This window comes from Erithacus rubecula (genome assembly GCF_903797595.1).
Source record: "Erithacus rubecula genome assembly, chromosome: 3".
In the NCBI taxonomy this organism is placed as follows: domain Eukaryota; kingdom Metazoa; phylum Chordata; class Aves; order Passeriformes; family Muscicapidae; genus Erithacus; species Erithacus rubecula.
This window is the reverse complement of record NC_136689.1, coordinates 148,164,111-148,192,088: the sequence shown is the minus strand read 5'-3', so window position 1 is coordinate 148,192,088 and position 27,978 is coordinate 148,164,111. Positions and strand designations below refer to the sequence as shown.

Sequence of the window (27,978 nt, the reverse complement as noted above, 5' to 3'; positions counted from 1 at the left end):
GGTCGAAGGCACAGGCACAGGAACCCCCTACCCGCCTGCCCGCCGCCCCTCACCGATGAACTTGGCGCGGCTCATGGCGGCTCCGGGCGCGCTCCCGCGGCAGCGGGCGTGGCGCGCCGCGCTCCCGGCATCCCCCGCGCGGAGGGGAAGGGCCGCGCAGCGCCCGGCGCCATGGCCGCGTACCTGACGCACCAGCAGAAGGTGCTGCGGCTGTACAAGAAATCCCTGCGGCACCTCGAGTCCTGGTGCATCCACCGGTGAGGGCGAGGGGAGCTGGGGCTGGGGAGCGCTGGCCGCCCTCGCATCGGGGCGCTCAGCCCTGCGCTTGGCTGGGCCCGGTGTGGTGGGGTGGTTGTTTTCCTGCTCACTGTGCGTGACCTCTGTCCCTAGAGACAAGTACCGCTATTTCGCCTGCCTGCTGAGGGACCGGTTCGATAAGAACAAGGATGTGAAGGACATGGTGAAAGCCACCGAGCTGCTGAAGGCCGGCGAGGAGGAGTTCTGGGCCAGCCAGCACCCGCAGCCGTACATCTTCGCCGACTCCCCCGGCGGTATTGCCTACGAGAGATACGAGATGTACAAGGTGAGGAGCCGCTAATGCTGAGAATTGCTTGCTTGCTTTGCGCTTGTTTTACGGAACTGGACTTGGACAGGACCGCAGCTTGGCTCAGCAGTGTCGCTTCATTGCTCGCTGAATATCGTATTGCTGGTGTGGGAGGCCGGGCTGGCGCGGGGAAGGGCTGGAGCTGGGCTGGGGAAGGAGCGGCGGCGGCGGAGCTGTGCTGCTCCCGAGCACCGCCCGCTTCCTCTGCTGCGCTCCGTGTCACCTTGGCTGGCAGGGGCTTCCCTTCACTCATCCTGTGCCTCTTCTGCACCTTGAGTAATGGCACAAGTCGCCATTGCCTTCGTATGCTGCAGTGCCAGATTGTGCAGTTTGTGTGCTACTGTGTGAGAGGAGCACTGCCTGGAAACAGAAGCCTATATTTTTAGACTCTTTTAGGCACTTCTGCAGGCATTGATCATCAAGATTGTTTTATTTAAGAGGAAATGTTCCATAGCAAAACACAGGGACTTTGCTTTATTTGCATCATCTTTTTAACGCATTAGAAGTTAATACTGACCAGAGACTGGATGCACCCATTCCCTCATGAATTTGAAAAACTTGGCACAAGACTGGATCTAATCAGATATTTTTTGCATATTAAGCCACAGAAAAAGAAAAATCTGACATAGATTTATTGGGGCAGAATAAAGAATATATGAGTGAGAAGAGAAGAACAGAACTTAATTTTGTGCCAAGGTCAAAGGCCTGAGCAGTAGTAGAGATACTAGTGACAGAGAATCTGCATGAAAGAAAGGACAGCTGAGCAATAAATGGTCAATATTAGTCTTCATACAGAAATACAAACTGGGTTATGCTCTCTTTTCCCAGTTTGATGGGCTAAAATTGTCTTAACAAAATGGCTGTCACAAGACTTTGGCTGGTTTGTGTATCAGTGACTGTCCATTGGGGATGCTAATCCAAAATGTAATTTTTAGAACTCAGACCAATTGGTGTGGTTTTAATTGGAGTTTGCTCTGTGTGGATATTTACTTCAGCTGCTGTGTTATTTCCATTCAGTCAAAGGTTTCTTCTGTGATGAGAATCACAGCAGGAAACGAAAAGTGTGACTATCACTGAATATATGATGGTACTGGAGCAACTTCTTAATTTTCTTGTCTTTTTTTTCCCAATTTGGAATTTTGGTGGGATTTTGTTTCTTAATCAGTGTTCCTCTCTTCAAAATGGAAACAGTTAGTTTTTTTTTAAATCACTGCAGAATTTTAAATGTTGTTTTTTTCCCTTATCAGAAGGTCTTATATGTCAGACCATTCTCAAGATCTCAAAGTATTTTAAATAATATTTTTCTTCAACAGCTTCCTGAATGGTGCTTGGATTTCTGGCACCCCTCTGAGAAGGCAATGTATCCTGATTACTTTGCCAAAAGAGAGCACTGGAAGAAGCTGCAGCGGGAAAGCTGGGAAAGAGAGGTCAGTGCTTGCTCTGTGCAAAGGAAGGTCTCTTTAGCCAACAGGTATCCTGTGTGACACAGATGTGTTCTTGGAAAAATTACTGAATGTCTGCTGCAGTCTTCAGTTAGACTCTTCAGTGCTGGAGCCCTTGTCAATGTGAAACAACCTAAAATGCCTACACATTGCAGCTTCTGAATGGTTGTGAGGGGAATTTGAAGTTAAAGCTGAACCTGCAGCCTTGTGTCAGCTAGTGAGAGCTGTTACAGCAGTTTTGTGGGGGGAAAAAAAAATCCAAAGTGGAGTGAAAGGAGACTAACAACCAGGGAATTCCTCTTCTGCTGCTGTGGAGCTCTGACACTTCCTAGTTACACCTTTGCAAGTGATTTGCTGCAGTGGTCATAGCTGGACTGTATGGAACATGGCACTCTGAGCTGAATTGGCACAGGGGTAGCCAGTGCTGGTGCTGCTTCAAGAAACTGGTGCTGAAAGCATGTGAGGGGCTGTTGGTGACAGTCTTCTACTGACTGCAGGGAAATTTGGTCTGGACTTGAAATTACCTGTCAGCTTCCAAAGCAGCACAATTCAGCCTGTTTGATAGAGTAATGGTAGATATGAATTGCATGGAAATAATGACCTTTTAAGTGAAATTTCTCTTGTAAATGACTTCTTCCTCCTAGAAATTCCTTCTTTGGTAGTATGAGCCTACACTTATTACTGAGTGGAAATTCATGTTGGGAACCATGAAACCTGTCTGCCAAAGGTGTTACCACTGGTTCTTCTCTGTGGAAATAGGGACTCATTGCCTGGGGACTGAAAATGGGAATGTGTGTTAATGTGCTAAAGCAGTTCTGTATCTTGTCTTCTAGATTAAGCAGTTACAAGAAGAAACTCCAGCTGGTGGTCCAAAAACTGAAGCTTTGCCTCCAGCTCGTAAGGATGGGCATCTGCCCCCCCTGTGGTGGCATCACGTCACTCGACCTCGTGAACAGCCCATGTGAGAGAGCACCTTGGTGTGAATGGCAGAAGACTGCTGCAGGCAGGTGCCACCTCAGTGATCACTTGCACCTCAAAGTAATATAGAACAAAACCAAATAAAGTAACAGAAAAGGTGTTTTTTCTGGCACACTGCTCTTCTCTAGCACACAGACACTTCACTGCCCTTTCGTGCAGGCAGTTCATATCAGCCCCATTACTTAGAATGTGGTACTAAATACAGGCAGGGTGTTAAAGATACAGACAGCAGCAGACATGGGTTTTGGGTGCTCTTTTAATGAGGGTGTTTCTGACCTTGCTGCAGAATAAAGACATCTTACTCTCCCTTCCCTCCTCATTAGGCTCTTTGCTGCATTTTTCACTTTTGTATCAAATCTCGCAAGACACAAACTTTCCTTACAACATGCTGCTTTCCTTGTGGCATGGATACCAGTGCTGTAGAGCACCAGAGGAAAGTTGATCCCCATATAAACTGAATCTGAGATAACCACTAAGCAGTATCAGTTAACGTGTGTGGGCTGCTGAGGGTTGTGACTCCTGTGGGCCCATTCATGGGTCACAAATGGTTCTGGCAGAGTGACACACTCAGGTGGGGACAAAATGCTGTTTGCTTCTGGCCATGTTCCCAGAGCATTGATACAAGACAGAGCAAGTTCTGCTAACACTTTTCATTAAATGCATTGTGAGAGATCAGATGGGATACAGCCACTGAGCAAAAGCTCATAGGAAAACCTGGCCCTTCAGCTGTGTTCTGTTTTTAGGGCTAGGAGATTCAGGTTGCCTAGCCTGACTTCCGTTCTACGGAAGTTAGTGACTGTGGCCATGTTTAGGTCTAAGGCTTAGTATTTCTGTGAATGCCAATTGAACAAAAGATGGCAAAGCACAAATTTAAGCTCTTCTAAGAACTAAGCATAGGTAGCTCAGGAACAAGGTTTTAATCTGGGTCATTTTTAGAAAGCTTTGATCTGTTCCTTTCTGGTAAGTCTGCGTGCTAAAATTAGTAAAAATTTTGAAAACTCCAGAAAAGCAGCTTTACATATTCCACAGATGAAATTTTCATTCCTGCCAGGAAGCAGGATCTGTTCTCTGTGCTCACTTAGTCCAAAAGTAGCGATGGAATTGAAGTGTGCCTTCTTCCAGCACAGTTGTTCAGCACATGCCACACCTCAGGCTGGAGCTGTCACTTGGAAAAAATGCCTTCAGTATTGAAAAAGCTGAGCAAAGCACTGACACCTGAGTGAGACAAGATGCTCAGCAGTACTTCAAATACAGCAATAGGGAGATGGGGAATGAAACCATGATTCTTTTGGAGACATTTCCAGCCAAACCACATTGGTGTTTCCTTTAACATCTTTTGACTGTATTGGGATGTGATGGGTTAACTGTACCGAGCAGCCCTCATAGACCCGGGAAGGGTTAAGAGCAGACCAGTGCTCTGGCTACTGCTAAGCAGTGCTCCACACCATCCAGGGTGTCCACTTGGCATCCCCCTCACAGGAGGGGACAGTCAGGACTCAGGATAGCTGACCCAGACTGATCTAAGGGTGTGGGCTCCTCTTTGCAGGGCTCCAGAGGTTCTGCCAAGAGTCTACTCCAGCACAGGTTTCTATGGCCTCAGCCTCCTTTAAGCATCTACCTGTTCCAGCATGGGCTGCAGGTGGGTCTGTGCTTCCCCCATGGACCTCCATGGGCTGCAGGGGCACAGCTGCATCACCTGCAGGGGAACCTGGAGCACCTCCCTGCCCCCTTTCCTCACTGACCTGGCTGTATGCAGGGCTGTTTCCTGCACATATTCTCTCTCTTCTCCCCACCATCACTGTTTGGCTCGGCTGTCAGCGGTGGGTCCATCCTGCTGCCAGCTGGCATTGGCTCTTTCAGACATGGGGAAGCTCCTGGCAGCTTCTCACAGAAACCACTCCTATAGCTCCCTGCTACCTAAACCAGTGCAGTGACAAATGGGTACCCTTTAAATAAAAATGAAATCAATGCAGCAAAGCAATCAACTGGGCTATTGTGTGGCAGCTCCAAGAGGGAGCAACATCCTCCCCTCTCTGCCTTCAATGCTGAGAACATTGAAAGTCTTCAGTCCCTCAGGGAGCTGTGGGAGATGGTGCTGATGTTGTGCTTGATAAATTCTGGCTCTAGCACGGGCAGTGTTGACAGCAGCAATTTTCCTCCTCTGCCCTAAGAAACTGCAGTCCAGCACTGAGGTGGATGCACAAAAATGCAAAGTCATCTGTGATTCCTGGCCGGGTAACAACAGCCAGGTGCAGGGAAATGTCATCTGTTACTATTTCATTAGCACTGCACTTCTGCTCCACAGCTACCCTGCTGGTGCCCACCAGTAAAACACAGCTATATGCAATTTTATTTACTTGGTTTTTAATTCTCTTGCTTCTATTACATGCAGATGGAACCTGCATGAGCTTGAGATGTCTGATGAAGGCCACTATTGATATCCAATGCTATGGAAGCAGAAAGTCTTTAAGAAGCAAAATATGGGAGTTTTTCAGCAGTTCTTTATTTATAATGTAGGCTTAAGCAATCATTACAATGTAGAAGGGAGACACACTTACAGCAATTATTTATACCAGTTTAGAACAAAAAACTGCACAGGGAGAGGTCAACTCTCAGTACAAACTAGCAACTAAACCACAATAATTTACCATTAGAAACAATTTATTTTTCAGCTGTGACACTGCTTTTACAATATGCAAAAACACAAACAATAGAACTATCCAAAGTGTTTTGTCACATTCTTTCTACATTGAATTTGGCAACATTTTATATTAAATTTTACTGATTATACTAACGTTTAAGAACTAAACAAGTGAGAAGCTGTACTTGGGTACAGTTACATCCATTTATTTCAAAGGTTTAAATAACACTTTTAACTATTGAGATTATTTCCTAATAGTTTTTGTTTATGCAAAAACCATCTCAAAGCCTCATTTGCACAATGCATCAGCTACTGTATCATTGGTGGGCTACACCACAGGCACTACTGTTTAGTATATTCTGTAATAAGGAGCTTGTTTTTCAAAGAAAGGAAGGTTTAATATTTTCTAAGAATCATGCTTTTTTTTCTTTTTGCTTTTAAGCCATAACAAAAAAAAAAAGTTTAGCAAGCACAGCAGTGTAAAATGTCATATAGAACACAGTGACTACACAGTTACTAGAAGTTTCACATCCAATGCAGTTATGTATTAAAGCATAAGAGGTCATGTGGGCAAGTCTATAGCCAACAGAAATCTGCAGTGTGTGGTGGAAACCAGCCCCTCACGTGTATTATTTGGTGCATTTTTAAACAATCCTGGATCTGCAAGTCTGGTGTCCCTCCACATGTGGGTGGGCAGACAGCATCCTTCTGGATTGTGACTGGAACACGTGTCATGGCAAGGGGTCTGCACATTTCTGTCAGCTTTAGGAGACGGGTATTGCAGCAATAACTTACTTTTACTGTAAGGAAAAAATCCAACTCTTAATGATTCTATCAACAGCGTTCCAAAAAACATTACTTAAAAGTACAAAAGAAGAGATTATAGTGGTCAGACTCCTGGTATTATCAAAAAACCAGTAATCACCTCCCACCCCCCCACCCCCCACCCATCCACCCTTTTCAGTATTTAAGAAAAGCCAATCAACTGCCATTTAAAAGAAGTTAAGAAAAACAAGCCCCTGTATTGGAAAGAAACATTCGCAGTTTATTAGATCACAAGCTGGTTCTACCTGTCAAATTTTTAAGTGTTTTCTCAAAATAGTTGGGCTTTCTAGGGTGCCCAGCCTGCTGGGCACAGTCAGAAAAAGGCATTTTGATAACATCTAAGAACTCCCTGCTTGCGTTTTAAAAATGTTTTCACATTTATAACTGCCTTAAGCCTGTTGTCCTTGTTTGTAATCAGCGGAAGGATGAGTGGAACAAAACATGAAGGTGGAAGAACCAAGCCTACACAGTTAAGGCTGCATGCATGTGACTGAGAGTTGCTGCTGTGCAGTCAAAAAAGAAATGTGGAAAAACTCAGTTTTTAAAACACCCTACAGAAACAAAACACTGCAATCCAGTATGGCTTATTCTGATGCATTTACCATGAAGCTACTAGTAATACATCCTACTAGGCTACTTTTGTGCAACAGCATCTGCTATTTTGATGGCATCTCCCCCCCACTACCCCCAATAACTCTACCAACTGCAGATTTCTTCCTTGCATTATATATTGCTTTATTGTCAATTTTTATTCCCGCTTTTCAAACTTTTTTAAATACTTAAATGCGGATCCATTCCATATAGCTGGATTTAAACCGTACTAAGTCCCATTGTTCTACTTTTTTAACCTCACTATTACAAGGCGCTCTACAAAAGCTTGCAAAAAAGCCAAATTTTCATTAAATCCCTTTGCTGAAGTTAACTACTCAACAATTTTTTTTTTCTTCTATGATTTAAAACTTTACAAAGAGAGTTATAAAAAAGGTAAATGGGATTTGGCACCTTCAGAAAAAATTAAAAGTGTAACTCAGATCAAAAAAATGCAGAAACAAAATCGTTGATATTTACAAATTAAAACACCACTGAAGATTATGTCTTACTACGCTCTTTCATTTGTTTTCTCTTTAGAGTACTTTCAGACTGTCTGTTACCGAGTATCTTAAAAAAATCATTGATTACAGATTGGAATGGATAGAGACAAATTAGTTTTCTCACAGTTCCTCCTCGGCGTTCAGTAGTCTGGCATCTTCTCCGCTCCTAGGAGATGCGAGGTGCTGAGCGATCGTTCGTGGTCGTCTTCTTCAGCTTGACGCCGCGCCGAATGGCGTTGAGCATATCCTCCCCCTGCGGGGCGTCGCCGGGGCTCAGCTCGCCGGGCTCCAGCTCTGCCTGCCCCGCAGCCGCCAGGCTGCCCGCGCCATCCCGCTCGCCCTCGTTGCCCTCGCCCTCGGGGACCGCCTGCCTCTGCTCCTCGGCAGCGCCCAGTTTCTGGCCCGACGCCGGAGGGTTGACAGCCGCTTGCCCGCTCCACGAGGGCACGCTGGTGACAGCCTGCCCGCCATCTCCCGCTGCTGGAGACTCCAGACTTTGCTCGGGGCACTCTTCTGTCCCGGCGAGGGCGCCGGGCAGCCCCCCCGGGATGTCGGGGACGGTCGGTGTTTTGACAGGAATCACCGGAGTCTTGATGGGAATGGGGCCTCCGCCGATGGTGCCGCGCCGCACCGAGGGCTTGGTGGAAGGGGTGCGGCGGATGGTGGCGACGCCGGGCGTGACGATGACCGGTCCCAGCGTGGTGGGCAGACCTGCGGTGGAAGCAGGACGCTTGGTTTGAAACATTCTGCGATAGGACTGGCTAATGTCACTGTTTCTTGGGATGGTGGAAGATTTGTCAAACTCCTGTTGTTCTGCCTCCTGGTCACCACTCACAGAGAAATAATCATAATCTGAAACTGATGCCAAAAGACAGAGTTAGGATCAAGCTGGAGCAGGCAGCTGAGTCACGTCAGTAAGTCTGAAGTATGTATAGACAACCAAAAAAGCTTGGAGTCAGTAAGAATTAAGGGAATTTCCACCTTTAGAAGGAAGAAAGTCCAAGGTTCTGTGACCAAAATTTGATACCTGAAGTCATCACAGCAGATCAATCCTACAGCTGCAGGGGGCCCATGACTCTTGTTAATGAGAACGAGCTCCATACTTGTCATCAACATGAAAATACCAAAACCAGCATCCTACTACCACTTGTAGTTAGAAATACTTGGAAAATGTATTTTGGATTAGACAAGTGGGTTCAGAGGACAATGTACCAGTGATTTCAGCAGCAAATTTGTTTATTTTGCAAACAAAATAAATACCAGCTGTCAGCTCTGAAAACTCAGCCTCAGCTTTAATAATTGCACTGAGTTCCTTCCTCTCCATAGAAATGCTGAGCCAAGCTTGGCCCTCTGCAAGCCCTGCTGCCTCCTGTGACTGCACAGCACCACTACCCCAGCTGAGCAAATAAGGCTTGAACTGCAAACACCAAGCCTGGTCTCTCTCAGCTTGCTGCTGGTTCTGAAACAGCACCTTACTGCAGCTTCCTAGCTATGCCTAAGCTAAAGTCTCCAATGCATTCTTTCTCCAATTACAACATTTCTGCTTAGGCAGGAAAATAAAGATCACCAAGGGAAGCCTAGAGCAGATTGACAGAACACAGCAAGCTCATGACTATATATTTGCTGAGACAGTACCTCAGAAAGGACCCAAGAAATATTGGATGCAATACCAGCATCATTTATAATTCCAGGATCCTCTTTAAAATCCTTAGGCGGAAACTTACTGAAGTGGTGCACAAGAAAAAACAAAACCTACACTGTCCAGCAGTGCAGGTCTCTATGTAGTTAATAAATCCAGGCTGCATTCCAAGGTGGAAAAATATTCCTAACAGCAATGCCAGCCTTCCTCCCCAGCTGACTACAAAGCCAGCAAGTGATAGCTGCTCCTTGGCACCATGGGTGAGTGTGTGATGATGAAGATGGGAATGCTCTACAAAGGAACATCTCCTGAATGGGTACCTTGAGATGGGATTGTGTCCTCTGAACAGCACGGAGTTGTTGTCTGGGTGCTGTAGCCACTGGAGCACTGCAAGGAATCCCGGCTGCTCCTCTGGGTGTCCAACTGCAGCCCTCTGGACAGAGCGAGTGCCAGCTCCTCACAGGCCTCCATCTCCTCACCCTGCTGCTTACACACAGGAGAGAGACTCGTTACCCATGGAAGGGTCAGTCACCTTCACCCACTTTTAGCTATCTCTCTCCCCATCAGAACTTGTCACCATCATAATCCAACAAGATTGTGCCCAGCCATTTGCTCAGGCTTAGGAACAAAGTTCAGAGAACTTCTTTGGAGTACACTGCTCTGTAATAATCAATACCCAGTGGTGCATTCCCTCCTGCCCACATGATTCCCACCAACCACACCAACACCACTTCCCAGATAACACAACATAAAGTGCATCCCAAGTACGGGCAGGAGCCAGCACTGCCATTCCCTTTACAGCAAACAGCTATTTGAAATCAGAGCTTCACCCTTGTGGCAGCTGACACCGTCATGCTCCGAGGTCTCTGGGCCTCCTCGGGGGGCGCAGGGGCTCCGCTCGGAGCCGCTCCATTGACATCTGGCTCACGCTTTTCTTTGCGTCGCTGCAATGTGTTCACCATGGGCTGATCGTATGGGCCTGGCTTGGCCCAGTCCTAAGGAAATGAGCTCGTTAGGGACAGCTTTCATCAGGAACTGTGCTTTAATTACAGACACAACTATGCAAAAGGGCAATTTTAATGCAACAGATCGTGTATCAAACTGGATATGCCTTTCTGAATAACCTGAGAAATAAATTTTGAGGCTATTAAAAATCTTCATTTATTAAACCTAGTTCCTTTACTAAAAGGAATCTAAATTTCCCATTCTAATTCAAAATACTTCTATGAAGGTATTTAACATTTTGATACTATAGTTTCATCTAAATGAAATTCCATGGTGTTAAAGCCTGCATTTTCAGAATTTCGAGCACAGAAATCACTGTCACACAGCAGAAGATACAGATAAATATCCAATCAGTGGTGTAACTGGTCCAGATGTACACAGGTTCTAGCATTACGTGCTGTTACAGAAGTCTTCAGTTCTGAAAAATTAGGCTTGAACAGATTTTTCATACACATTACTGGAGCAAGTTACTATGAGTTATCTCTCAGTTTACTTACTAACTGAAATCTAGTTTATAATGATAGTCTGTACTAAAGAAAGACTAACCTCATTCTGAATTACTGGTGCTACATTTGAAACAGGCTATGAGGGCTATATTTACTTGGGGCTGTATTAAGCAAGGTCCTGTGGTTGTCCAGAACCCACTGCTACAGACAAAAAGCTTGACTGATGCAGGACCTGTGCTGGGATGCTGAACCAGTGCTAAGCAGTAGCTCCCACAATACCAGATGCTGAAAGGGCAATCCCAGTCCTGAAAGTTTTCCTTCACTGAGATAAAGGCTGCTTTAAAAATGAAACAACTTGTGCATGAGAATGGGCCCCACACCCTCACAGCTGCCTGCTGGGCAGCCTCCCACAGCCTTCCAATAGACAATGGTTTCTGAGGTGTCTCAGTCCAAGGAATGAGAAGTGCATGGCTGCTGAACTGACACACCCCCTTGTATAGACAGGTATTTTGGTTTTGTTAACTCATATGAAACTCTGCTTTGCCTTAACAGCTGCATCTCTGCTTTAAGTGTTTAGTTGTGAAATATATTGGCAAAGTTCTTCTAGCAGAGATGAAAAAAACTACCCTGAAGCCCCAGGACCACTGTGGCCACCCTGTACATATCCCAACAGTCTCCAGTACTGGAGATAGAGTAGGAGCATCTGTAACAAGTTATCTCAATTTAGATGTATATACACAGGTCTCCTCGTGCATATGCAGTACTATATAACTGTCCACAGCTACTTAAAATCTGCACAGCTACTGCTGAGGGCACATCAGCCTTGCTGAGGATCCAGAGCAACAGAAAAGAGACCTTTTCCTTTTGCTGTAGGGCAGAGTCTCCCAGGGGAAGCACCTGATAGGGATGAACTTTCCAGGTCTAGCAGAGCAGACATGTTTTGATGCCAAGTAATAACCCTGCAGATCCAGCTGGAGCAACTGAGAGAAGTTACTGCACTCTTTTTTGGCGGTCTCCCCAAGAGAACAAAACGAGCTGGGTGAGCACTTTCAGTCCATGGCAGTAAAGCTTCAGTCACCACTTGGGTTTACCTGGTCCACAGCACCTTCTTAAACTACTCCAGCTGGATCTAGAAGAGTGTGCCTGCCTACAGCCACAGGGAGAACATCAGGGTGTCGAATGTATGGTCCCATTAAGACAACTGGATGCTCTTCCCTGCTCAAGTGAGCACCTCAACAGTACTAAATAAGCTCTTTACCCCCTGAATAGAGCCCTGAGTTTTTTAACCAATGTTTCAGAGCTAAACTATTCCTTCCTACCTAGACACTGTCAGCTTTGGTATGTTTCAACTAGTGCCAGAACATACAAAGTCATTCAGAAATACCCACAACCAGATTTTAGGCCTGATTTTCACCATGCAGTGCCCATTTAGAGTGATACCAAACCAAGCAAATCAACCAATAATTACATGGACCAAAGGGAGCAACAACTGCCGTGTGCATGCTGTTGGTATGAGGGGGTGAGGACTGCCACAACAAAAGGAACACAAACCTTCCAGCTAGGGATCTTAGATGATGGTAACATGCCTGGCCCAATGGTGTAATAATGAACGTAGTCTGGAAGGAGGGCTGAGGGAGCCCGAGTCCACGTGCGGGAGACAGGCGGGAAATGAGGGAAAGGACCTGCACCAACTGAAGCTACGGATGGGTCACTTGATAAACTACAGTGATAAAACCCATTAGACAACTGGAAATGAAACAAATAAAAAGAACAAAAACAGAGAAATTAATATAAACAGAATGAATACAAAAATACAATGTGACTGATGTTCTAGGGAGAAAATCTCTGTATCTTAAAACAAAAGAAAGGAAATTCTTCAATTCGCTGCAAATAAAAAACGGAAAATTGACACGATGCTTGATTCACAAGTGAGATCACCTGAAAGTTGTTATCTGTAACAAATTTCAGGCATCAATCTAGCAGTCATTGTCTCTAGGCTGAGCAGCTTTGCTTTCTGTCCATGAAAGCAGCACACTGTGAAAAAGCCTTTGCAATTTAGGCTGCAGACTCTGGCCACAGAAACAGAAACTTTTCCAATCCTGAAGGCATTTGCATTGGTGGCATTTGGTCTGCATAGCTGGACAGAGAGAAAAAGCATTAAGCCTTCAAACATGATGTGTTCTGGCTGTGTGATAATATGGAAGGAAAAAAAACCCCAAAAACCAACAGCAAGGATTTACCAGATGAGAAAGGATACTGCTATCACTTCCTCCCCCAATTCAGAGTGTATCCCACATAATTTATTCCAACCATGTGTATTTTTGCTTTCCTTTTTGGTCAAAAAAAATCCCCATTATTCAGTGTAATGTGTACTACCTAATAGGAGAGATGGGAGAAGTCACAAACAGCACAATCTGGGTAAGGTGCTTTTTGTCAGTCAACCAGTTGTGTTTGGGCAGCATTCCACAATCTCTTTGAGTAGGAAAGCTGGAAAATGACCTTTTCTTGGAAAATTACCTCTGTAAAATGCCCAGTTGATAGCTTCTCCTAGTAGCTAGTTTAAAGGCAACTGTAGTTTTTATTCAAACATATTGATTTCTATGGGAGTGTGCAACAGTTCCTATTCTCATCTTCACAAAGAGGAATCTTGGCTGCATCCCATGCACAGGGGTTTTGTTCAAATGTTGCAGGGTTTGGATAATGAGCTAGTAGGTCTGTATGTCTTGTAGATGAAGTTTTTCACCTTATCTGTGGAGGCCCAAGCCCCCATGGTGGAGCCTGAGCTGACTGAGGTGGGGGAACTGCACTCGCTCACTGACTGGCAGGTTTCAGAGGCTTCTGAAGAGGCAGAGCTGGACGAATTCTGCAGCATAAAACAGCACCGCAACGCAGGGGAAGGATACACAAGCCACCAGAAAAGAAAAAAAATCACAAACAAAAAGACAAAAAGCACATACACAGAGACACACAGGAGAGAGGGAAGGATGAGAGAAGCAAAGGGTTAGGATTTTAAAAATCAATTAGAAATTGCTCAAAACTATTGCTAATGTTCAGGAAATCTATGAAAAAAAAAGCCACTTTCTTAATGCGAGAACTTGCCACACTGCTTAGGAATGAGAGAATTGAGGCAGCAATCTCAACTCCTCATTGCAATTTCAGCATCTCAATTCTGCTGCTGTCTCAGAGCAAAAAGCTGAGGGAGCTGAGGGCGCCTGTAATCCAAACATGCAATATACTGAGACAACTGATTTATACAGAAAAGCAGATCATCAGTACTTTGAAGTTTCGATTTAAAACATGGAGTAGCAAATGTCACTTACATTCTCAAGTTCTCACACACTCTGATCTGCAAAAGTGCTTGTGAAAAGCTCATCTGAGTTCAAGTATTATGGAACAGAGAAAGAAGTGATACTTACCAAAACTGGAGGTTTCCAAACTGCATGACCTGTATGCATGTGCCTCTGCAGGTAGGATGCATACACCAAAAGCACTCTGACTCAAACCCTCCTGCCCAGCAGCCAGCAGGAAGGGACATGCACTCTTCTGAGTGCATGTGCTTGCCACCTGCCTTCTCCTAACAGCAGAGGCAGAAAATACCAGGGGCTTGGAAGGTGAGTAAAGGAAAATGCAGGACACAAAATGTCCACATCAAACATTTTGCTCCTACCTAGGAATTTCTCCAATTTTCAGTGCACACCTTTATGTGCCTTTGTTGCAGTCAAACCTCTACAACAGCATCTAATCCAACTATACAAAGGCCAAGGTGAATAACCACATCAACCATTTTACCAACTACAATACTCTTCCACATGTCCCCCTTGGAAGTGGCATCCTGCTCTGTAGGGATGCATCCACGTCCAGCTGAGAGCTTGGACATGGTCAAGAATATGGATGGAGTTGTCAGGGCAGTACTGAGCTCTATTTACTCTCAGAAATGCAACACTAGCATGACCAACTCACTCTTTAGTAGCCAAGGCCCTGTGAAACAAATCTATCTAAGGTGTTTTATGACAGCAGAGAGAATGTGCTTTTGTATCCAGTTTGTGTAGTGAAGACAGAGATGTCAAGGAATGACATAGTGAAGAGGAAGGGAAATCTCACCTGAAATAAAATTTCACTGGTTAACCTTGGGTAAGATCTGGAGTGAGTTTGCAATAGAAGGACAGCTGGACATGAGGCAGTATAGAGGAGCAATTACTCCTAAAACCCACAAGTTGTCACACTGCTCACCAGGAGCTACAGATGGGTAATGTACAGCCAGTTGCCCAGGTAGAAGGAAATTCAGGTCTCCCAGGATGGAACACTGTCACTGTAAGGATTTTGGTAAAGATTGGTGGCAGCTGAAAAGTCAACAGAGCATCAGCACCTTGAGCTTACTGGCAAACTGTGATTTAAGTGAAATTTTGCAAAGGCTGTTAAAATTTTAAAAAGCAAGTACAATGATAGGAGTGTTTTACAGAAATAGCACTCATCCCACCCTATTCTGGCATGAGAATCTGCAGGTCAAACGTGCTTAGGGCACAAGTACGCTCAGATAACAAGGCTTTATTCAAAGTGGCTCAGCTAACAAGGCTTGTATTTGAAGTGCAGTAAGAGTTGAGGTGAAGGTAAAATCAGAGGGAACAGCAACAAATGACACACAGCTGTTAAGGACATTGAGGAAAGTGGTGCACCTGATGATGCAGTGGCATGATATTTTTGATTTAATGCAACTCCTTTTACAAAAAAGGCCTCTAAAAATAAGAATACTGACAAAAGATGAGCCGCAGTTGACTCCGCCATGAGTCACCATCATGGTGCACTAAATGGAGATGAGACTATTGCCTCTATCCCTAAAGAAAAATTCATTATAGAAAACCAACTTTTACACTGAACTCCAGAGTTCTGCCTGATATTCCAGATACCTCAGCAAAAGAAGCATCATGAGAATGCTCACACTAGTGTTATGGTTTAGGCAGCTAAAAAACAAGACAGAAAAATGCAATTACAGAAAATACTTTCTGAAACCTCCTACTTATGGCCTAAATACCCTCATGGGTCTGCACACTCTGCACATGGCAGGAGAGACAGTGAAGGGTCTGAGTCCCAAGCATAGCATCTGTCATGCTACCTTCTTTTCTACAGATGCCCCAAGGGTGACAAGTAAGAACTTGGAATTTACATCTAATCCACTATTTTTATCTGTATGAGACAGAAATTTCACCAGGTCATGTCAAGTAATGGTAGAGAGAGCTCACAGATGAGATTTATTACCAACAAAGATGCATTAAAAAAGGTAAGAAATGCAGATTCTGAAGATGCTAAGTATGGGGGGAAAAAGACTGGAATTGGTGAACTTATTTTTGCAATAAAATGACTCCTCCAAAGTGAAAAAAAAAGATGACAAAAGGACTCTCCCACTAATTCAACGTGTCTGTTCTCAGCAAGAAAAGCTAGAGAGAGGCTGAAGCAAGATGCCATGGGGAAAACATCCTGGAAGCTCATGGAAATGCAAGAGGTGGTGATAGAGAAACAGGATCTCCTCATCTTCAGAAACTTTCAAGACACAGAGAAAGGGAATCTCTGGTCTTGCTAAAAAAGGACTCTAACAATGGAGAGGGAGGCAGAAAAATACTGAACTCCTGAAGGAAAAGCATAAGGAAAACATGACTGGCAGCAGGTCAAAGGATGCTTGGTTCAGACGGGAGAGGCAGTCCTGAATGGCTGCATCCAGGTGTGGGAAGCACAGACTTCTCTTCTTAGCATAAAGTGCACAAAATACTGAAGACAGAAACTGCACAGCTACTGCTTGGGTGAACAGTCTCCAGACTCTTGAGTGCCTGTTCTAGATGCACAAGCCTTGGCACACCCTCTCCTGGGAGCACACACACAGGGCAGAGCAATTTCTACTCTCAACCCATGGTGTGAGAAATGACTAACAGATTTTTTCACCTTGTTTTAATGGATTCTTTTTTTAAAATTACTGTTTTGAGTAATTTTAAAAACTAGTTCTTTCATTTTAGCTATTTTATTCCCACAGTTGTGATAATGGCAGTTCTGCTCTGTTCTAAAGCCATCTCTTCTGAGAAAAAGTTTTAAATTAACAGTATAAAGCTAAAACTATGCTCTGAAGTGACAAGCAGTGCCCCAAATGTACACTTGTACACATGTAGCTTGGTCTCTGGTCTCTCAGATGAGCCATGGCTTGTTCTTGGATAGTGTCCTGTTGCTTGATGTGGTATGTACGAGTTCCAGCAGGAATATTTTAAAAAATATTTTTTTGAGCTAGTGGACTGTACAGTTATATTTTCCATCTGCTGTCCTACTAACCTATAAAAGGATCATGGTTATCTTGGATTACTTGCATCCTTTGTTAGCTATGTTTTCTATTCAAACACAACATTGTTTTCCTAACCCTCTCTCTTTCACAAATATGAGAAAATATGAGCTTTCTGGACAAGGGTTTTCCAGGAGACCAAATCCTAATGATGAGAGTGGTCCAATGTCCCTCTAGAGTCAGTAGATGATGGTCTCAGCAAATTTTAGAAAAGCTCTGGATACTGACTTAAGGTCATCTCCTCAATTTGTCTAATTCCCAGGAATCTGTCTCTACTGACCCTTCTTTCCAGTCAGGGACAAACTATTACAAAGCAACTTAGAAAAGGAATTTTAGGAGAAACAAATATCCAGTGATAACTTATAGATGTGTTTCAGTTTGGATTTGGCTTTTGGTTTTTGTTTTGCTTGTTTGCTTTTGGTGGTTTTTTTTTGTTCTATTTTGGGAGTTTTTTTAAGGTCTGATTTGGAAGCATTTCTTAATTTAAATGGAAAACTGAATGGCTGTAACGATATATGTCCCCTATTCTAACTTGCAGCTATTTCAAACAATGGAATCTATTCAAAAGCAGACTCTCTCCAGCTTTACAACCTGTACATGCAGAAGCAACTTCACATTCAGTTTCCCTCTACTTCACTGTTTAGGGAAAGTGCTTTCCAGAACATTCTAACAATAAAGACTTATCTCTCTGCTGTCTGACAGTGCATCAACATTTTTATCTTCATCTGCTTTTTCCTCTCCCTTTGCTTTCACCTCCATGAAGTCACAAGCAGCCTGTAAATTCCAACTGTGTAACTGCTTCTCCCCTCATGTTCACTTCAAATCCAGTGGATCCCACTGTTAGCACCCCCTGAATCAAACATCACTGTACTACTATCACATCATGTCATCACAGATTCTCCCAGGCCTCAGTCTGTCTATCACACAGGGCAATGTGTGGGTTTAGCAGCACCAGCCACATCCAATGTCCATCCTGAGTCACTGTGTGCTGCCAGCATGTCTGTCAGAAGGGCTTTGTGTGAGGTCACTGTGTGTCATGGGCAATGCTGCCCATGCCTGACCTTACACAGCATTAAAAGAAACTGTTCCACTTCAGAGAGAGACCTGTGATGCTTTTCCAGCTGTTCAAATGTACCCCTTTAATTATGATAGAAGTCTTTTACAGTGACCTTTTCACATGTTACAGGCTAACACTTTTACTCCCAGCAATGCTGCAGAAAGGTGATCCTCACACACCAGCAAAAGAGCAATCTGTTTTTAAAATTGCTCCTTTTCCTATCTTCTATGCAATGTGTGATAATGGTAAAGACTTACTACTCTTACTAACAACTACAGGCTGGAAAGCAGTCTTCATTTTGTCAAACATCTCTCCTCTGGTATAGTCTCCATCTTGTTTCAATCTCCAGTTACTACTCTTTGAGATTCCCACCAACTCCCCATCCTCCACCTGTGATTTTGAAGAAATTCAATTAATTTTCAGTGACACTTCTTGTCTACAATACAGGCAAGCTTATATACATAATAGCTTCACATGACTCATGTATTTACATTCCTGTAATATGGGAATTTTACATGGCCCCCTTCTACTTTTCTTTCTAAAACTCATTATTAAAAGAAAAAAGGCTTTGTTGATCAAACATATGCCACAGTGTGTAGCTAGCAAACATCATCAAAGCATCCACCTGCACAAGATCTACAGACTTTCAATTTCCTTTGTTGGTTCCAGAGCTTGCTTTTCTGCCGTCTCAATGTCACCACTAGAAACAATGTCATCAGTGTTTGAGACAGAGCAGCAGCCTCCTCCCACCCAGCACGGATGCTCCAAGCACAGCCCCACAGGGAGATCTGTCAGCTGGTTAGAAACACACAACACAGGGTAACACTGCCCACTGAACAGCTTCTGCTCAGCTCACAGTCACAGTTATCTGTCAGCACAACACACACAATTTACTTGGTGCTGAACACAGAAAGCAAGACACTTAAGCAAAGATGAAGCAGCCAGGCAATGATCTGTTACCTTTTCCTCTGAGTAAAGGTAAACAGAACCATGGACATACAGAGCACATACCTAGTTGTTATACCAACACACTACACTTGTCACACTGCTGCAGCCTTCTACAGCTCATGAAAAGCACAAGTGATGCTTGAATCAGTTTTCAACCTTATGGACAGTTTCTAAAATGAAGTGAAAGCGTATGAACTTAGCTGGTGTAAATCAGTGTGACTTCCATCGACTTTCAGGATGTTTTGCCACCTGACACCAGCCTAAGTTCTCTCCTCTGCTCAACAGGGGAATTTGCAAAGAGAGGTGTTGTTTCATTCATGCTAAGAGCAATTGCAAAGTTACATCCTTGTCTGCAAACATAGCATCATCACGTGGATTACTGCCCTTTTATGAAGGTGCAGTGGATACTATGAAAACCAAAGATGATGCTAGCATGTATAACTGATGTATGTATCTTAAAAGTCAACTTCCTTACCTTGTTACTATTCCAGTTTACTTTATTATTGCTCATTTACTTTTTTGCATTTCACTTAGGTTAGCCATAGTCAATCTAAACAAAACATTCATTTTATTAGTGTGCACAAAGTTCTTCAGGATGTCATCTACAGAAAAAAGTTGATGTGTCCAGACTGGGGACAGAAGAGGTATCATTTAAAAAGAAAGCATTTCTATTAAAATGAAAAAAGGAAATATATTTAAAAACCATTGAGCTTCCCTTGAGAATGTATTCCAAGCCTAAATGAACCAGTGTTGTTTTGGATGATATTTTATATATTTCTCTGAGGGTACTACTTAGTAAATGTTCTGTAAAAGGCAAGGGTCTGTTTGCTGTCAAAGGTAGTCTAGGGTAGTTTACAAGGGCAGGTGACACTTGATAACCACTAACTCTTGCTGACTATGAGGATTAACACTCCCCAACCATGCCTACAAAACTACCTACTCCCCAACAAGTAAAAAGGAGTGCAACTACTTTTTGAAGTAAAGGACAATTTTCTCCAGTGACCTCAGGGAGTATTAAAATAGGTAATACTCAACACCAGGATATTAAGTAATTTTCAGTTTATAGTTAAGATTTTCAATGGGATTTATAATGTGAGAAGGCAATCTAGACTTGTTTAAAAATATTACTGTTACTGTGTGATTTCTTAAAAAAAAAAAAAAAAAAAAGGCAGCAAAGAGAATTCAGGTGCTGAAAAGATACAGGCCACGGAGCATTGCAAACCTCTGCCTGCAGATGGCCAGTGAGTTTTTAGAGGAATGATGCCATGAACAAATAGAGTAGCAGCTTTCTTCTGCAGACCCAAAAATGCTCAGGGAAATTTTGCTTATATTTGCAGTGAAATCCTCTTCATCTGACTGGCTTCAGGATGTTATTATATATGACTACACAAACACTCATTTCTTATGAGTTCCATAAAGAATTAATAGTACCTCCCATTTTCATGCAGAAACCTTATTTCTGCAAGGTGCTGAACTGAGAGTCCAAAATTCAAGTTTATCCACAGAAATGGGTGTCATAAAAAATGACAAAACCAATTCCATATGATAAAGCTGGTAGCATTTAGAGTATCCCAGAGACTTTGCAGAGGAGGAATAAAAAAAGTCTATCTAATGCCAAAGCCACCAGTATTAGTACCGTGGCTGTCAAAAGGATGTTCTGCTATCACTATTTGCTCATTAAACAGGAAAGAGCCACCAGATACTAACCACTTGCAACCTGTGCAGGATTATTAACTGGCAACCTCAGTGTAAAGTGAGTATTATTCCCTCATGCAAGGTGGGACTTCTTGCTCTTTGTTGTCTGTATTTATCTCAAAGTTAGGCATCCAGGCTCACTCCAGGAGCAGAGGGAAAACTGTATCGCCCAAGAGCGACTCAGCCCTTTTAAGCAAAAGCAGCATAAATCACTCCACTTAGAGGCCCAACTTTTGGATAAATGAAATGCACTGAGACAAGCCCTACCCTCAATGTTTAAACTGACTCCAAGGTACCCCAAAACCACACCAGATCCTTTTTCTGAAAGGTGAGCCAAGTTAGAGAGTCCAGCTCACACTCAGGTTCTTGTTCTCATGCTTGCACGTACCTGGTTAGGTGCTTCTGGTGGCATGGGGGATGGCGATTTGGACTGGAAAGCATCCTGGGACATGAATCCAGAATCATGGGAGGACACACTGGACAGCCTCATGGGTGCCTGCTGAGGCAGATTGGAGCTGCGATAGCGATAGTGTGAACTAGGTGAGTGCGAGTGCGAGCCACTGGACCGGGAATCACTACTGTTAACGCTGTTCAGACTGCTGTGAGAGACAAAAGGAACAGAGAAAGGAAAGGGGAGAGGAAAAGACACAAGGGCGGGGGGGAGAGACCCATATACAGTACAATTAACATTCCACATGTCTCTAGCAACAGGCAGCATAAACCAGAAAAGAAAATGTTGACAAATTAAATATATATATATATATATATATATATATGCACATATATATCAGTAAAGAACCATAAGCAGCTGCAGTATCCCTGGTGACCAGAGAGAAAATGGCATTTTATCTTGAGTGTCATTCAAATCTTAAACACTCAGACTCAGACTTCAGTTAGGGATGAAGGAATTGCTACATGTTCTCCCTTGGATTTACACAGCACTTGCTCATAAAGTATCTGCTGATGGTTCTCTCCTATTTCTGACTTACACTTGGCCCAGATTTTCAACAGGATTTCTAGAAGGGGAAACAAAGACATTGGAGTTCATCTAAAAGTCTGCCTCTAGGCATGCTGCTGCAGACAACCAGCAGGACAGCGTGTGAGACTTCTGAAAGCATCACCAAACCCTCACACTTCACTGTACCTGGGACACGTTTTGCTCACTTGAAGGCTTCCTACCAGATAAAAACACATGACAGCACATGGAGTGAAGCCAAGCCACTGGGTATGGAGCTTTAGTTAGTAACAAGGACAACCAGAGAATTAAACCCCCAAATTAATATCCATGAAAACAAACCAAAGTGATTTTTCAAAGAAAGAGATTGGTTTCTAATCTTCAGAATCCATGCATGACAGTACAGACAGGCCAGCCACAACCTGGGAGCCTTCAGAATTTCCTGTTGGGGTGGCTGAGCAGGACTAGCAGAATCACCCAACTGATGGCAGCTTCCTGCTCCACTGGCAGGAGCCTGGCCTAAGGGATGGCCCTAAAGGATACAGGCAAGGCCTGAACCTCCTGTACACAAATGCCATGTACAAAGAACATGTGCAAGTCACTGTGGAGCAGAAGAAGAGGAGCTCTGCTTTATTTTACCCACACATATCAGTCTGTACCATACAGGTTTTACTGTACAAGAAGATAAAATTGATTAGGAAGAGATGATGAATTTTTTTTTTGTTTTTTGCCATTTTCTTTTATAGCTTCAGGATATTGCATCTTTAAGCCTGTGCCCATTGCTCTAAATATGCATGTTTTCACATATATATATATAAAAGTATTGGATTTTTTATATATATCTACATGCAGAGACAAGTAGGTACATGGAAGTAGTGTTCACTTGCTCTGGCATGCTGCAGGTAACTTTGCTCATACACAGGGAACCTGTAGTACATAGTTCATAAAGCAAACTGAAAGGTAATCATTTGAGAGCAGCTAGAGAGGTGTTGAGCAGAATACACAAGAGGGTATCTTCCTTTTCAGTGAAAGGAAAGAGTAAATGTAGACACCAGGATATGGGGGCAACATGCTAATAAACTGTTTTATGAGAGAAAACAGTTTTTACGGAGAAAGCATAGACAGAATCCAGTGTTTCAAAGTATTTCAGGACAGCATTAGACAGCATTAAACAGTCAAAAAAACTTGTATCAGAAAAGCATTTCCATCTACCAGACTGATAGGGCAATTGTCAAAGATGTTTTTTCCCTTCTCAAACAGTTTAACTTACTGATTAGTAACAGCTACTTAGAATAATCTAAAAAGTCACCACATGAAAAACAGAAAAGGAAATTATGAATGGACAATCTCAGAGTTTAGATCAGTACAGTCTGCTCTTTGATCCAAAACGGATTCAAGAGAACTGAATCAAAAGCATCTTCAAGTTATGTTGAGTTCAAAAGTTGTTCAGTCATGTCCATCCTTTTTAGTATCCCCAGCACACACTTAAATGAGTAAAGACCATGAGGGACTGTTTCAGTAAGACTTGTTATTTAAGATTTAAGAATGTATGCAATTCCATTTCACAGTCTGAACTTGCCTCCCTTTGCCCCCAAACAGGTTAAAAAAAAGTATTACCAACTGACTTACCTGCAAACACTAGATTTTCTGGACATGGTAGTACTGGGAGAGGATGGAGGAGTCTGGTAAGACCAGCTGTAATCAGAACCTTTCAAATCTAAAATTACCTGATGAAAGATAATCAATAGCATCAAGGATGTGGAAAACTTTTCCCCCTATTAACAGAAAGCCTCTGCTTTCAATTTCTATTTCTGCTATCATACAAGATTAATCCCTGCTACAAACTTCGAGTGCCCTGCTGAGTCTCAGTTCTCTTCCAAAATTATGCTGTATTCCATAGGAGAGCTGGTTTCATCCTTGGCTTTCCTGGCACTAGCATACTTCAACACTAAGGCTGCCACCACAGAAAGTTAGTTCAGATTTGAATGGGAAAAGAACTTTTAAAAAGTAAATTGGAGATTTGTTTTTTGCATTAAGGATGCTTTTCCAGTTTTTGTTTCTTTTGTTTTGACTTAAAAAATTATTACAAGTTGAAGTACTGTAACATTTTAAACAATTAACTAAGATTCAGTATTCAAACACAACAGAACTTTATACTTCTAGGTCAATGATAAGGTGATTATAAAGTATGACAAAATACTGAGTTAACACAGTAGGGTTGCAGAAGAATATCCTATTTGGATTCATTTAATGACACACATTTTCCTATGCATTTTAAGGACAGCACAGAAAAATGCTCAAATGTTAGAGTCCACCAAGCTACACAACCCCAGCAATTTTGTGACTACAAAAAGACAGGGATGCCCAAACACAGGGCAAGGAGACATCACCCATTTCTCAAACACTCTCTGCAGAAATCAGGCATCTTCATACCCTTCAAAATGTTACTGCTACACTTCACTCTGGTCTCACCAACTATTTTAGGGGCACTCAGGCCCTGAGAACAAATTTTCACAACAAAACAGGGTTTTCAAAATTTAAAAAATTGCTAACATTAAAAATGACCTTGCTGCTATAAAGCTTCTACAAAACATCACATTAAGCCACTAAACACTATTCATCACTATTCCTCCCAACACAACAGAAGAAGTGGTGCAAGCCACAAGCAAAATGTTTCCATGTAACAAGAGCTAACCTGTTCACTCGAGGATGGCAATTTGTGTGGATCCATGGTGAGACTTTTCAGGTCATCTGATATGGTTTGTAAATGGGTTATTTCTCCTAGCATTGATATTTCTTCTTCCTGAAAAGAAAAAAGAGCCAGGCTAACCACAGCCTTGGATTTAAAAATCAGATTTGTTACACAACATATGACCTTTATCATTTTGCTGGTGAGTGTGGGGATGCCCAGTGGAGCTGCCTTTTCTTTCCAAATTAGGTAATTATGAAAGGTTGAAAATATTAATTTAGAGTTTTGTAACTACTTTAAGATTGCTATAAATTCTAAGGCCCAGAAATCTTTTCTCTAATCTACAAGATAAATAACTCTCAGCCTTCTTTTTTGTGACATCTTCAGAGGAAGTGTCAGTTTTGCTGCACATGACAAATACCTAACTATTCTCACTAACGTGCCCTAACAATTTTAAGCCTGAGTTTAAACAGGGGTTAAATTCATAGCTTTTGATAGTTAAAGGCATTATGCAGGTACAGAGCATTAATACATCTGTGATTGATATTGGCTCAGATTACATCAACATCTAACTCAGATGATGATTCCTGAACTGTAAACTACCACAGCAATTCCACAGCTACCATTTCTTCCAGGTCCTCTGAGTCTGGAATTCACCTCCTCCTGCTGAGCCATGACTTTCCTAATTCTCTAACTATGGTTTTCTGTTGAGACTGATGCTCTTTGTAAGCAAGCACTGGGAACATTTTCCCAGTACTTTGGTGACCCTTCAGAAATGTGCCTTGCTTGCACAAAGCCACGAACAATTCCTTGCCAGGCTTCAGACTACCTGAAATTATGAAAATTTACTCAAACCTTTCCAAAGAACTGTCATGTAGAGGGAAAGGAGCTATCAGAAAACTGCATGGAAGCAGCCTGCAATTTGTCAGATAATGTCATCATATACACAGGGGAGGTCTTGAAACATTTATCAGTCCTAGCACTGGAGCAGGAGTAAGGAGGATTTATACTAAAACGTGACGTTAAGAAGGAAAGCAGTGGAAAAAACTGCATTTGCAATTCAGGCTGGAATGCATAAAGAACACAATCTGACTTCAGTCTTTGTGTTCAATGTTTACCCATCAGTCACCCTGAAGAGATTCAGTGTTTTCCACTGCTGAATTACTCCAAACGCCTACAAGAAAGGGCCCAACTCTCACCACTTGCCAGAGAGAGATACAGGCTGGATTTTAGCTCTAGAAATTAATTCCTAAGACATAACAAGATACTATCTTCAGAGGCTTCTGGCCACTTATCTGATCTGTGAATTGTACTAACTGAAAAGGAAGAGCTCTTACGATCACAGGGCGCAGCATGGAGATGAAAGCACAGAACCGACCACGCTCCTCGATCAGAGCCTTTCTGACAGCTTGCTTCTCGGTTTCTTCAAGCAGCAGGTACTTATCATTGACATCTTGTAAAGCACTATCCAGCTGGGGCTGAATATCACCCCGTCCTGTATGCAGGAAACAATCAAGAGCACATATTGTCAAAATTGTGCCTCTCCAGAGAAGATGGCATTATTTTCAGCCAGCACTGCTGCTAGATTGTGCTTTTGCAATTCGAGTCTCAACCAGCATTTTCTCTTAATTCAAATTAGTATGGATGTTTCCCTTCTCAAATAAATCAAGCATTTCAAAGCATTTATTTTTTTCCCTTTTGCATAGAAGAGAAATCCAGCTCAATTCAAAAGGTTTCAACAAGCCAAAGACAGCATTTTAAATGAGGACTTTATCAGAGCATTAGCTGCAGAAACTCTTCACATCATCCTTGCCGAAAACCAACATCTTACTAACTGGGAGAGTATAAATCACTTAGACTAGGTGGACTCCTCCTTCTTGCATTTGGGCTTAACAAGGTCCTAGTGAAAATTTTGTGGAGCCACTAATTAATGAATCAATCTTCTACACAAAGTGCTACTATGGACACGTTACTGATCATTGGACCACTGCATGCAAGTATTCTGCACAAACCAACTGCTGAAACTGTTTTCTTCATTCCAGAGTCCAAACTAAACCAAACATCCCAACACAGGTTATATATACGTAGACATTCATATGTATATATTTATAATATATACATGTCCAATGTAATAAAATTGCAATGTTTTGCAATTAAAAAGCTTCACTTGTTAATTGCAGTCAACTCATAGTAATGGAACCTTCTTTGACAGCTAAGTACCTTATTCTGCAATGACTGCTTACACTGCATCATGCCAAAAAAATATTCCTCTACGAATTAAGAGCTGCTGCTTAGATATACTATAACCAATAACATTGCAGTTGCAAGATGTTTTCATGCAGCACAAATCTCTAAATATCTTAAAGGACTTCAGTTGTATAAATTGGTTGCAAATCTCCCAGAAATGCCACCACATGCAATTTAACTACCGGGAAGATAACACTGAAAAGATTGTGTGTGAGTTACAAGCAGCTACCCAAAATCAATTTTTGGATGGTAATCTTTCCACACAGAGGACTTAGAGCTATGAGCAAGAGGAAAAAAGTATATTTATGTGTGTAGTACACAATGCAGATGTCTCAATGTCAGGCTTACAAAAGAAAAACCTCTGCCTTACTATCAGATGTATTTCCTTAATACTCCAGAGCAAGGCAAAGCCATCAGCCTTCCTGCACAAACAGACAGCCAGAGCTGCAGGAAAAGAGAGCAGCAATGGAAGCAAAGAGAATCACACTGGCTTAGCAGATTTACAGGCTGGATATATCCAAATCTCCTCTGTACAGAGTTAGACATAGTCCAGATAAAATGCTGAGAACATCCACATGCAGAGCTCTGCAATGGATCCTGGAAGAATCACATGCAGTGCAACATGGACACTGCCACCGCCAAGGCCACCTGGTACCAAACTCCAGCAGTATCTGATCCTGAAGATCAGTCTGGCTGCTCCAATGTGGTCATAAAACTGCTTTGGAAGTAAATAAACTTGAAGAAGAACAGAGCCTGAAGGTCCTCTGCTTCCTCTGCCAAAATTAGCATCTACCAGAATCAAGTTATAGCACAGCTTCGGGTACCTCCCTGAAGGTCCTGTGCCTTTTTTTCTGTCACCCTCAGGAGACAAACTGGGCCTTCCTGCTTCAAGACCATTCTGTATATTTCAGACCCTCCCCATATTCTGCCATCAGATGCAGTGGTTAAGCATTCCATACTTCTCTGGATTGGTTCTTTAAATTCTTTAGGACATAGAAACTTGCATCATTGTTCAGGCCCTTTTTGAGTGCTGCCTGGAATTACAAAGGATAAAATAACCACCTGTTGTTCAAGCCTAGATACTGGCTCACTACCATGGATGTACCAAATGCATAATATATTAAAACTAAATCAAACACTCATTAGTTCAGCTCTGGAGAAGTGCTATAAATATTCAGCTGCGCCACCATAATCATGCACATAATGCAATAAATCCTGGTAAAATGCATTTGCTTATGCAGTGAGAACACACACACTTAAAAAGCAACTGGACACCACTGACAAAGTGGGTTGAATTATAGCAAATTTTGGTACTTTCTATGGACCTCAGGGCAGGACATCTTGGACCAGAGCAACAAGAGTAGCCAAAACCTAGGGCAAGAATAAACCTCATTTGCACC

At 42.8% G+C, this 27,978-nt stretch overlaps 2 protein-coding genes across 25 annotated transcripts in view; one reads left to right on the top strand and one right to left on the bottom strand.

The window, feature by feature from the left end:
• Positions 1 to 110: 110 nt before the first annotated feature.
• NDUFB9 (NADH:ubiquinone oxidoreductase subunit B9) lies at positions 111 to 3,124 on the top strand. The gene is made up of 4 exons (XM_079299837.1): positions 111 to 257; positions 391 to 583; positions 1,918 to 2,031; positions 2,880 to 3,124. Exons 1-4 carry the CDS (start codon positions 172 to 174, stop codon positions 3,009 to 3,011), a joined length of 525 nt encoding a protein of 174 aa, XP_079155963.1. The 5' UTR covers positions 111 to 171; the 3' UTR covers positions 3,012 to 3,124.
• Positions 3,125 to 5,503: 2,379 nt separating this feature from the next.
• MTSS1 (MTSS I-BAR domain containing 1) overlaps positions 5,504 to 27,978 on the bottom strand; it is a 127,335-nt gene continuing 104,860 nt past the window's right edge. For 5 of the 24 annotated variants that reach the window (XM_079299823.1, XM_079299812.1, XM_079299831.1 and 2 more), the window contains 9 exons: positions 25,669 to 25,826; positions 24,338 to 24,445; positions 23,272 to 23,369; positions 21,076 to 21,286; positions 13,415 to 13,534; positions 12,223 to 12,417; positions 10,051 to 10,215; positions 9,541 to 9,703; positions 5,504 to 8,439 (listed from right to left, as the gene is read on the bottom strand). In XM_079299823.1, the coding sequence (XP_079155949.1) occupies positions 7,748 to 8,439; positions 9,541 to 9,703; positions 10,051 to 10,215; positions 12,223 to 12,417; positions 13,415 to 13,534; positions 21,076 to 21,286; positions 23,272 to 23,369; positions 24,338 to 24,445; positions 25,669 to 25,826 (1,910 nt within the window). In that variant the 3' untranslated portion in view covers positions 5,504 to 7,747. The remainder of the gene's footprint in view (positions 8,440 to 9,540; positions 9,704 to 10,050; positions 10,216 to 12,222; positions 12,418 to 13,414; positions 13,535 to 21,075; positions 21,287 to 23,271; positions 23,370 to 24,337; positions 24,446 to 25,668; positions 25,827 to 27,978) is intronic. The other 19 variants (XM_079299820.1, XM_079299822.1, XM_079299819.1 and 16 more) reach the window with 11 other exon arrangements.

Excerpts from the sequence above, each read along its gene's own strand:
- NDUFB9 (XM_079299837.1), top strand. The coding sequence starts at position 172 with ATGGCCGCGTACCTGACGCACCAGCAGAAGGTGCTGCGGCTGTACAAG. Across the intron at positions 584-1,917 it reads AGAGATACGAGATGTACAAG|CTTCCTGAATGGTGCTTGGA; the intron begins GTGAGGAGCCGC and ends TTTCTTCAACAG. Across the intron at positions 2,032-2,879 it reads GGGAAAGCTGGGAAAGAGAG|ATTAAGCAGTTACAAGAAGA; the intron begins GTCAGTGCTTGC and ends CTTGTCTTCTAG.